Genomic DNA, 12,149 nt, shown 5'->3' with positions numbered 1-12,149 from the left:
TTTATATTGTGATTAATCTTTGTTTTTACAAATCTCATTGATTATTATGCAATAAATATGTTATGGTTTAGCAATTTCTATGTTTGTAATGGAAATTTCGTTTTTCACTTTCTGTTTACACGAATAACTACCACAGACGTTCTCCGAAGATAATCTAGTCTCCTGCAATAAGCAGTTAACTCATGATCAATATACTTTGTATCATACAATGAAAATGTTTAGTGAATGTCTTTGATCAACTCTTCAGTGTTTGTACCATGACGGTACTTACTTCTCTAGCCTTCTCATTAGCGTATATGCTGCCCTGTTAACTTATGTCACAACTGAGTGTACGGTAAATGTCCTGTGTAGAACTTGCTGTACCGGAATTTATTACATACATTATAGCACATGAGATGGATCCACTGTCAAGTAATGAGTTCGTTTTGTTCCTATTTATAGTTTCTTAACATATTTCTATGCACTGTATCTAACTGTGTTTTTACCTTTGTGTAGATATCTGTTGATGATGGTCTAAGGCCGGAACTGGTTGTTCCTTAAGCTTTTCTATAAAATAAATGATGGTCAAATAAGAATTTCATGCATTACTTGACGGCTGTTAAAAGTCGTCTAACAAAGATGTTTAGAGGAAAAGTTCCGATAAAATATATATGGGAACCAATACCTGCTGAGGTATGGTCCACTGAAGACCCGCACGGGCTGAAATTGTCGGTGACACACTCATAGGGCCACATTATTTACCAGACATGTTAACAGCTGCTGGGTACAACTGACTTCTGGGTGGAGAACAGCGGCACTGTGATAGCATGTTACGAGTGCAGTAACATAACCACTGTGGTTTGTTCACAACGGGACACCACTGCATTTCCTACGGAATGTGCGGTAGGCGATGATTTAGTTGAGGATGTTTGGTAGCATGGCCTCTTCTTGCACCGGACCTGAACCAGTTGGATTTATGGTTACATGGACATTTAAAGTCATCGGTGCAAGCCCAATTCTCCGACAATTTGCAGACATTACAGGATGGTGTGACTAATACATGTTACGCAATCCGAATGAAGCCGGTTATATCTGAAAGGGCTATTTAAAGAAAATTGTGATTCACTGGGAAAGGAGGCTGAAGGATGTGTGATGATGAGTGGTAACCCCACGCAGTGCTTGTAGTGTCTACATCTGCGTAACAAAAATGTTGGAAAGAGAGGGCGGATTAGCCCTTGTCTGGACAGGTATTGGATTCTGGACATATCATTATGGGAACTTTTCTTCTAGTTTTGACCAAAAGTACCTCATGTGCATACCTTTTCTTTCTTTTTAACAACTATGTTTTTACCCTTCAGTAGAGATGACTTATTGGCTGGTAAGGAACTTATTAAAACTGTTTTAACAATTTATGTGTTCATTCACGCACAGTGTAGGCTATTCGTTTATACAAGTATTGTAAAACTTAAACTATATTTCGGTTTCAGATATTTGGCCTCTTTTGTGGAAGAAAAATCGTGAAAAAAATATCTAGGTCATCATGCAACATTTTGCAATGTGTCACGACAACAAAAATAAAGGCTAAGAAGAAAGAAAAGAACGAAACACAATCCTATATCTATAGTGACCGCATCTAGAAGAGGTTGACTTTCGATGTTAGCAGACGACGATACAGTTTTCACCCTCCCCCCCCCCCCCCCCACACACACACACACCCTTCCCTCTGCCAACGCCAAATTTCTCTGCCTGACGAGATACTACGACGTTACGTCCAGTCCTTCTTGTTCCATCCTGATCCGTTTCGTCAACAGACTCAGTGAATAGCGCCACATAACATGCATTGTGAAACGTTTTGTCAAGTGGAAGACGGGTAAAAGGATAGAGAACACACACAGAGGCTGCTCACTGAGGTGTCACGCTATACCGTTGGCCGCCGTATTTTGTATGGTCACCAGCAAACTTCTGCGTCTTTAAACAATCAATTTCCTGTGTATAAAACAACTTCAAATGTATGTTCACTTTACAAAAGAGTTAATGTGTTAAATATTTGTCTTTTAAGCACGTGTGAGAACAAACGTCTAAGAAAGATTTGAATTTATGCTTAAAGTTTGTTGGAAGTTTCCAGAATGAGATTTTCACTCTGCAGCGGAATGTGCGCTGATATGAAACTTTCTGGCAGATTAAACCTGTGTGCCGGACCGCGACTCGAACTCTGGACCTTTGCCTTTCGCGGGCAAGTGCTCTACCACCTGAGCTGTGAGGAAGGGTTGTGAGGAGTGCTTGGGTCGCTCAGTCGGTAGAGCACCTGCCTGCGACAGTCAAAGGTACCGAGTTCGAGTCTCAGTCCGGCGCACAGTTTTAATCTGCCAGAGGGTTTGTTGGAAGTTGTTGAGTGCTCTCATTATGAAAATCTGTATGAATATAAACTGAGTAATTTACGCTCCGTTTTAAGATAATGCTTGTGTTTCGCGTGTCATTATTTATGACGTTATCCCTCCTGATCTACATGTCATGAAATTACGTATTTTGTACGTTCATTCAGTGGTATATGTGGATACTGTCTGTGTCAGTTGTGTTTCCAACAGAGTTAGTAGTAAAGAAGTAATGAATTTAAACGTCATGTATGATGCTGAAGTTTTACAGCATGATCATCAGAAATGTAGTAAGAGATAAACTTATCTCCTTTTATCACTTTGTGGGGTTTCGTAAAGGTTGGCATTTGTAACTCGCTAACTGATCTCGTTCTCACATACTGGATGAATGGATTTCAGGTATTTGCAAGTCGTCAGTTACTCTGCCTCAAGATAAACACGCAGTGCCCAACTGTAATAGTTGTCTTTCTGTGTTAAACTTTTAGCATGAGATTATACCTATTAATGAACAGATTATGACAACATTTTAAATTTTTAAATTCGGTCAATAACTACGCGAAATATTTTGAACCGAATTTTGGTAACCCCTACGCTGCAATTGGTACTTGGTTCAGGGCTCCGTGATAGCTTTTTGTTGATATAGATTCTGCAGTAGTTCTGAGAGCCTCAGAATTTCTGTACAATATTGTAAGTTACACAGTTGCTAATTTTTTTGCAAAATCGTGCCTCCCGTGTGCTCAGGATATAAATTCACGAACATACCTGGGAAAAAGTTTGGTGTACATATTTTTACATATGTTCTCCACTTGTTCTGTATTTAGTGTAAATCGATGGATTTCCTTACTTGATTAGTGAACCTTGTTTCATCCAAGTTCTCTTTGCCATGTGCCCTAAGCCGTATGATATTCCCATTGGTGAAGATAGAGAATCTTGACAAAGGTATGCAGTATACTTTGTGACATATCTGAAACGTCAGACGTTTAATATTGTAAGTTCATTTTGTGACTGAAAATATAATTTCTGGAGGTGTGGTGGAAGGAATAGTGAATTACATCTTTCTGTAAGAGTATTGGAAAGTAAGTGATTCAGTTCTTCATAGTTGCAATAGGCATTGCTTCAATAATTGTTTTTGCTGTTTTGTGTTACGTTATGAATGAAGTACATTTTAGAATTAGAAAATATTGATTACAGACAGAAAGGCCTGTAATTTTCTGTGAGAAGATAGTTAAAAATTTTAAATTATAACTTAAAACCGTAATGTGAGTCCTTTGTATGCTAAGTAACAAGTGTAAAGAATAAATTACTGTACCAAACAATCGTGGTAGTTTCGCAGATAAGAATGTGATCTAGGAGAAAGACAATTTATCTAGATAGTGGCTGGAATATTAATTTTATAAACTCACAATCAGCCCAACCTCGTTGCATATTCGACTGTGTGGGTGGGTTAAGTTGTATTGTACCCGATCTCTGATTTAGAGTTCCCGTATTTTACACGTGCAACACACAAATTATTTCGCTTATTTTAAATAAAAAGGGAAATTTATCTACACGCTACATGCACTTTATATAAAAGCACACTTTTTCTGTAATATTGCTCTCTGAACTCTCTGATCCCCGAAACTGTTACACAAATCGCCAACTGATTTTCAAAACTTTCTGTCTTGGATATGTCTTATGGAGGGGAGAGTTGCCTAAACTGTACCGCTTTTGAGATTTTACTTATTATGGCGTAAACAGTAAGTTACAGATTTGTTTACACAGTGCTGTCATCAACTTCAGGTTGTTGTACTTGGTATCTGACCTAAAGAATGAAAATTCTGAGAAAAATAAACACGGTACATTAAATTTTCTAAAAGTTTGCAAGTGGCAGAAATAAGGAATCTGGTTCCATAATTTGTAGCAGTTGACGCATAAATTCTATTGCCCTTATAAACTATGTCCCTGGGCTTAGAGATCTGTACTAGACTAACTTTAACGAAATATTCCACATTTTAGTTCTTACATAACTTCTTCCTTGCCTTCCCCATCCCTGCATGAATCCACATTTGGCATTTCATGCACCTCATCATATATTCCTTCGACCTTTGTTACACAACTACTTTACGTATGACTCTTTGTGGTGTCTTCCACGCAGAGCTCCCAGAATACTTCTTTCTCACAGTTGGGGCTGTAGTTCTTGCTTTGGTTAGATTTTTTTTCTTAGTTCACAGGCTCTTTGGCTACGTCTTTAACTTTTGATGTATGTATTCAGATTGAAGCACTGAAAGAAAATTTGTACCAAGGCCGTGGTTCGAACCCGTCTCCTACTCACTAGGCAGGTGCTCAACCACTACGTCATCCTGGGACAGTGGCTCTGCACAACTGCAGGGAACACGCTAGCATGCCTCTGTTCTCAATCCAAACACTGTTCACGCCTCAGCACACTTTGTGTGTCTCCCACACTCGAACAGCATTGCAGAGGCTCTTCAACTGTTTTGAAATAGCACCTCAGCATCCAATACAGTTGGACAGTCTCTGTAAGGCTGTTCAAGTGTCGAGGACATACCAAGTCTGCTGAGGTGTGAACAGGTATTTGGATTGAGAACAGAGGCATGCTAGTGTTGCAGTTGTACAAAGTCACTGTCCCAGGATGACGTAGTGATTGTGCATCGGCCTAGTGAGCAGGAGATTTGGGTTCGATTCCTGGCCTCTGTACAAATTTTTAGTCATCACTTCTGATTGCATATATACACCATAGATGTTTGAAACTTGAGAAGGCCTCTGGAACCATACAGTTTCACTTGGATTTTTGCATGGAGCATTCGTCATTTCCCTCGGATTCGGCGATATTTCTAGGATGGATACCTTCGGCCAACTTTTTGCCTGTCATAACTTCTTCAGCAATGAAATTATGGAGCAATCCGTTTCTTTTTGCAATATCGACGTTTTCTTAGGTCCAACACATTTAAATCGAACTTCATCTTTACAAATCTAAAAATGTGCTCGTCCAGTTCGTTTTAAACTGCGTTGGAAAACACTTTACAAAGGCCAAAAATTTTTATATCCCAGCGTTAATTTTTGTTCTTATTTTCGGTATACCTCTTAATAGTTGACTTAGACACATTTTATGCCAACGGCCGTACCGCAGTGGTTAACACCTGTTCCCATAAGATTACCGAAGTTAATCGCTGTCAGGCTGGGATGGGTGACCATCCGGTCTGCCGGGCGCTATTGGCAAGCGGTGTGCACTCAGCCCTTGTGAGGCAAACTGAGGAGCTACTTGAGTGAGAAGTAGCGGCTCCTGTCTCGTAAACTGACATAAGGCAGGGAGAGCGGTGTGCTGACCACAAGCCCGTGCTTATCCGCATGCAGTGACGCCTGTGGGCTGAGGATGACACGGAGCCCGGTCGGTACCTTAGGGCCTTCAAGGCTTGTTCGGGAGGAGTTTAGTTTAGGCATATTTTGTATACATGCAATTCGTTTACTCCATTATCCCTATTTAAATATACAGCTAAGTGCAATCCATGTGTGCTCTACTTCACACAGTGCTTTGCTGTTGCGGTTCTGAAACACTAAAAAATTGGTAAGTTAGGATATACAACACATTAGAAACTTCACTACATCTTATCTAAACATTACGTTGCATGTTTTAAAGATCATTATACTTGCAACTTTCTTAAACTGTACCGGTGCAATGTAAGGAACTAACAACAGTACATTAAAGGCAACGTCGCCATATTCCCCTTGTGAATTTCCTAGAAACTAAACGCAACCAATATAAATTTATGACTGTCTGAAGGTTATTTCATCTATATCATCCAAAAATAAAACATTAAGTGGCTACTAACATTGTAACAGTAATTCTCTTCACTATGTACGCAAGAAGTAACATAGAAACTACAGAAAAATTAACGATCTCTTTAGAGGACCTGTTCCTCAACACACAGAACTCATAAACGACAGTATGGCTCTAAGAAGCACGCCGTTAAAGCTGAACGCACTAAATTTTAGAAGGTACAAGAGACGCAAATATTACTGAAATGATGCAAACATGGACCCGGGGCAATATAGGCAACTCTCCCCTGTTCTAAAGTGTGTACCAACCCACAAACTAACGTTTATAAACCTTGTTTCCTCATTCTGAATGACACGCGGTCAGTCACCTGGGACTGTAATATTTTCTGAGTATGTGTCAACTAACAGCTGGAAGATGATGTGTATGAAATACTGGTGCACTGTAATACGCGGTTATTTACTTTCTCGCTGTAATTGCTGAATATTAACGGTTCGATGTTATTTTGCAGTTACTTGATACGTTATTTACCACCACCGTATACCATGTTCATTTGTTTTGACAACATTAAGCCGCGCGGGATTAGCTGAGCGGTCTGAGGCGCTGCAGTCGTGGACTGTGTGGCTAGTCCAGGCGGAGGTTCGAGTCCTCCCTCGGGAATAGGTGTTGTGTTTGTCCTTAGCATAATTTAGGTTACGTAGTGTGTAAGCTTAGGGACTGATGACCTTCGCAGTTAATTCCCAAAGATTTCACACACATTTGAACATTTGACAACATTTAACGTGGCGGAGCGTTGTTTACTTTACTTCATTGTCATGTGTGTCATGCCTTGCTATGGTTTCCTAATCCTTTGGAATCGATCTTGCGGCTGTGAGGTAAGAGCGTGCATAGTGCGTGCAGAATAGCGTGGCTGGCAGACGCACAATCGGCAGGGCACGTGTGGAGAGAGCACCAGTAGGGACGGTTATGGACAGTCACTGTACCGAAAGTGCTGATCGCTGGAGGGGAAGTGGCGTTCACATTTTTTGTAAATATTATGTGGAGCCCCTCCACGCCCACACTCGCATAGTGACTGTTCAAAAAGATAGGTCACCTCTACGTCGGTTAGTATATAAAGAGAATTCCGCTGAAAATGTAACAAAAGCAGCGATTTATTTTTGACTGCTTCGTAACTTTTACAGAAGAATCGCCGGCCGGGGTGGAGCAGCGGTTCTAGGCGCTACAGTCTGAAACCCGCGACCGCTACGGTCGCAGGTTCGAATCCTGCCTCGGGAATGGGTGTGTGTGGTATCCTTAGGTTAGTTAGGTTTAAGTAGTTCTAAGTTCTAGGCGGACGATGACCTCAGATGTTAAGTCGCACAGAGCTCAGAGCCATTTGAACCATTTTTGAACAGAAGAGTCATGAGTGGCAAATTCTGAGCAAAACCTATTTCAGTTGTTTCCATGTTAAAATTAGGGTATTTTGCCGGTATACAGCGGAGTTCACACACTCTCGCCTCACTAAGATGTTGCGGAAACGAAACTGCGAGGAAATTCTGAAATATCGGTTTATTAAGAGAGGAACTGAGGGAAAGTAAGGTCAGTAGCTTACTAAAAAAGCACATTCTCGGTACAAAATAAACGTGTAATGTCTTCACTTATGTTGTTCCAAAACACATAGTATTTCTTTCGTCCAAAAAGTCTGTAGTTAGTGGAAGAACACTGTAGATAATGAAGTTTTCCATAAAAACTATATGGTGAAATACTCGCCTCGTTGTGTGCTGTCATTTGCCAAAGTCTCATTTCGATATGTGAAATCGTTTACGAAATATGAGGACTGTTGTGGATATTTCACTCTGGATTTGCCGCTGGTGCGACGAGACCCCAAGTGAGTGTCCTGCATCGGATCAATTTTGTCGAGATTGCTGACATATAGACACTTCCAGCCAAGTCTAAAGAAAAATTGAATGTGTTGGCTAAATATCATACCCAGTAACATATTATGCAATATGCACCAAATGCAAAATCATAGCGACCTCTATTTTTCATCGCAAACTTTTTCAATTTCGCGCAGTTTCTTACTTACAAGCAAATATCGCAGTAACTGCGACCATTAACGAAACGATAGGCATATCATCATGAAGCTGCTGTATGAAGCTATAGGTAAAGAAGAAATGAAACTTTGTTATCCGGTAGTTTCTGTAAAATCGTTTGACAAAGACTGCAGGACGTACGCCTAGATTCTGTCATTGTCGACTGGACAAACGGGGGGCAAACATTGTCGGCGTCCCTTTCCGAATAAACGAGTGAACTCACTCAGCGCTTTGGCCGAAAGTTGGTCGCTGTGCAGCGGCCACCTTACCTTGCGCGGATTATTATTATTTTTTTTCCTACTCACCGAATCGGCTGACGGGCGAATCGACGCCGTGCGAGTAGGAGTGCGGGGGCGACACGAAGCTGACGCGCATCGAGGACTGCGGCCCGGCCACGGGGGAGGCCGTCGCTGTCAGCGTCGTCAGGGCCAGCAGCAGCAGCGGCAGCGGCGTTCTCGGTGTCTGCAACAACAACAACAGCAACGTGTCAACAACTCGGCTGCCAGCTACACGAGGCGGCGTGCTGCACACTCTTCAGCAGTTGAATCAGATACAGGGAACCAGGCAAGCTAAGGAATGTGTCAGGGAACAGCGTGGAGTGGGAGTGCGACACAAATGAAACAGAGGTGAGCAGCACAGGCCGATAGTAGGTGAACCAAGACAAGTCTCTGGTGGCCACATTCAGGCATTGCGGCGCTTATCGCAGTGTTCGTGGTTACTTCCCTTCATATTTGTTGTCAACGGAATGGAAATAGCAATTTATTGAAGTGTGCCTTACGTAAATTTCAAAAATTTTACTCAAAAGCTCTCTGATGTAAATATTGGGTTTTACTCCTTATAAAGTAACACATAATATGATCGCTATCTTGCTAACTCTGGCAGTGAGCAGTCAGTTTTCGTCTTTGTTCTTATGTTCAGGAAATTATTATCCCTTAAAGTAACTGAACTGAAATTCAAGGATGTTCGTCGGGTCTCGGGTAGGACTGTTATGTAGAAATGAAAAGATACATATTCTGTTACTCGAGTACTGCTTACTTTCGATTGTGTGGTCTACCTAGAATCGGTAAGCGTTGTTGGTAAAGCACAGTCTCATGTGTTACAGATAAAACTTACTAGCTATCAAAGTAGAGCATTCTGCCACTGGCTAGTAGCAACTTCCGACATTTGTGATAATGATTTGTTTCACTTCTTTTTTACGTCCGCGTCGCATCGAGCGAATATTTCTCGAACATTATTAGAGACTATGTCGAACGTTGTTGAGGAGTGCGTTAATTTCAAGGACGAAAATCCCAAATGTTCAATCCGAGACACGCTTTAGCATGGACTCCACGAGACACTGAAAGCGTTGGGGAGCCGCCCGAGTTCAGGATTAAACAACGGCCCCCTGCTTTCCAGTTTTGCTAACGCGAGTAGGACTGAGCAACGGTGGAACTGTTGCAACCAGCCACACCTGCAGAGCATTCGTGTCGTGTAGTGTTGTTCGAGAAGGAGCCTCACAGGAAGTTTTGCCAACAAAGGTTTGCGTCACAGAGCTTTTCGGTATTGTACTCGTTCTGAGCCAGCTGAGTCACCAAAACCGCCATTTCCGTAACTCACTATAGATGAAATTTGGAAAGCTTGCTCTGCCAACGCAACCGCCGAATTTATTTGTCAATCCTTATCCACTAAAACTCAGGCACTGTTTCTGACTTCGTTCTTAGCGAGACATTACAGCTTGTCCGATGTTTCCATTTTAGAGAGGAGCAAATCGCCATGATATAATTCTAATTTACGAGGATCATAACTTCGACTACGTCACAGCCGATTTCTTTTCGGGTGTTTGTTCAGTGCGAACTAGTTCTCCTTTACAAGCGATCTTTATGTCAACAGACGTCTAAATTTTAACCTTTATTTTTCTTTACCCAAAATTCATCTTATTAAGGAAAGTTAAAGTGTGGATTATATTGTAAGAACAACACCATATTTTCTCAACCAGATGTGACTAGTGATGTATAATTGTGCCCAGGTAGTACGGTTCACTTGATAACAGACGTCCAACAGACAGAGTAAGATAGTTCTCCTTTTAAAATTACGAAGATGACAATGTTGTCTCGTAATGAGACACTAGCTGATCCAATGAAGTTCTGTTGTGCGAGCAGTGGTACAAACAAGATCTCACCATTAACCGTTGCAGACAATGGGTAATCTCCAGGCTCCATGCCGTGGGAGCTAGTTTTGTAATGAAAGATGAGAGCTTGTCTTCAGATGAACTGATAAAAGCGTCACATCTATGATGTACTTGCATTCGTACTCACAGTTTGGCAATTTCTAAAATATATACAAACTAAGAGCCAAATGTCCTGAAAAACTAACATCACTGCGAACCCAGCACACAGAGAAATAAGACTTCAATTGGTTATTGGGGAGCTATACAGTGGGATGAAGAAGAACATTGCGATCTTCGCTTATACAGTAAAATAACATACATAAGGGTATTCAACTTTTAATGTTTGAAAAGAACATGGGGAACTAGGAACAAAGTAACTAAAATTTAGTGCTTATAAACGAATGAAAACATACGGAATTAAATTACAGCGGTAGACGTGCCATGGAGCTAATACCAACAGACGTCGCTAGACTGCGGGATGATCTGAAATACTAGCCGACCTCAAAATATACCATTCTGTGATATAAATGATTCTAGGCGTCCTCTTTCGTAGCTGCGTGGTCCGGGCGCCAGATTACGAATCATAGATGTCTGAGATCGATTCTCGGCCAGGGCGGATGTTTTCTCCGCTCGCGGTTTTGGTTTTATGGTGTCCTTAACAATATACTCTTCGAGCCCTTCGAGACGTGATCAAACCCAGCGCTATAGGAGCAAGAGGCATAGGAACAGCTACAGTTATCAAAGAAGAAATTTAAACTTAAATAATAATCAGAATCAAACCAGCTCAATCAGTGTTTACAAGGGACCCTTCATACTGTAAATCACGGATTTCGATGCGCTTCAAAGGTGTTGTAGAGGCACTTACCCTCATTATACCTTGCTATCCGGTTTTTTTAGCGACGGGCCTTGGTTTTTGAGAAAATCGATTTTGAAGTTCATTACGTGCTTTGTATATTCGTTGCATAAGCAATAGCCTGAATAAGTCGGCGTAGCGCAGCAGTAAAGTTCAGCGCTACTGTGCTGAACGTAGTGTGTTCGAATCCTGCTTTTTCCAAAATCTACCGAATTTTTCAATTTTATTTCAAAGAATATCAACAAACAGTGTAAGGTGTGCGAAATTATAAAGCCGTATTCAGTTATTAATTTTTTCAAATATTCATTCCGTTTGTGGTTCGCAGTTGGAGTTCCAAATGTTCGTACAACGGTCGCTTCTTGTATTACCTGAAATCGACCTCCGGCCATTATCGCCCCCTCTCCCGTGAATACCGTTAGCCGTAACGGGAACCCCAGTTCCTAGGCTAATGAGGATGCGAGTTGTATTTCTTTACGTTCGCTTCTAACTGCAGCGTCAGTAGCTCGCAAAGCGTCTCTAGTGCCGTGTGTTAGAAAAATTCTGTGGAATGGAAGAAACAACTGTAGTGCAGCCAGAAGTAGATCCACAAGTAAAGGAGCTGAACGAAGAATCAAAAGGCGAAATCACAAATTGCATTAAATTCGCCGAAAATCTACTCCGCTATTTGAATCTCGTAACGAATACACCACCTAGCGTGATCTCTGCCTATTCCGTTGCAATTGGCGATGAGATATGTATAGCAATACTTGATCTCTTCGTCGAAAGACAGATCATTATTGATGATGAATTGATAGAGTTCAACGAAGAAGATGAATTGGGAGAATATGATGCGAACTACAAATGGAATTAATATTTGAAAAAATTAATAACTTGAATACATCTTTATAATATCGCACACCTTACACAGTTTGTTGATATTCTTTGAAGTAAAATTGAAAAATTTTGGCGATTGGGG

The 12,149-nt window shown here is 41.1% G+C and overlaps 1 protein-coding gene across 1 annotated transcript in view; it reads right to left on the bottom strand.

The window, feature by feature from the left end:
- LOC126355904 (uncharacterized) overlaps positions 1 to 12,149 on the bottom strand; it is a 578,345-nt gene that overhangs the window by 30,557 nt on the left and 535,639 nt on the right. Inside the window, exon 2 of the mRNA XM_050006416.1 lies at positions 8,501 to 8,657. Within this exon, the coding sequence (XP_049862373.1) occupies positions 8,501 to 8,657 (157 nt within the window). The remainder of the gene's footprint in view (positions 1 to 8,500; positions 8,658 to 12,149) is intronic.

This window comes from Schistocerca gregaria, chromosome 3 (assembly GCF_023897955.1).
Source record: "Schistocerca gregaria isolate iqSchGreg1 chromosome 3, iqSchGreg1.2, whole genome shotgun sequence".
NCBI classification, from domain to species: domain Eukaryota; kingdom Metazoa; phylum Arthropoda; class Insecta; order Orthoptera; family Acrididae; genus Schistocerca; species Schistocerca gregaria.
The sequence above is the reverse complement of the archived record's forward strand: the minus strand, read 5'-3'. Positions and strand labels throughout refer to the sequence as shown.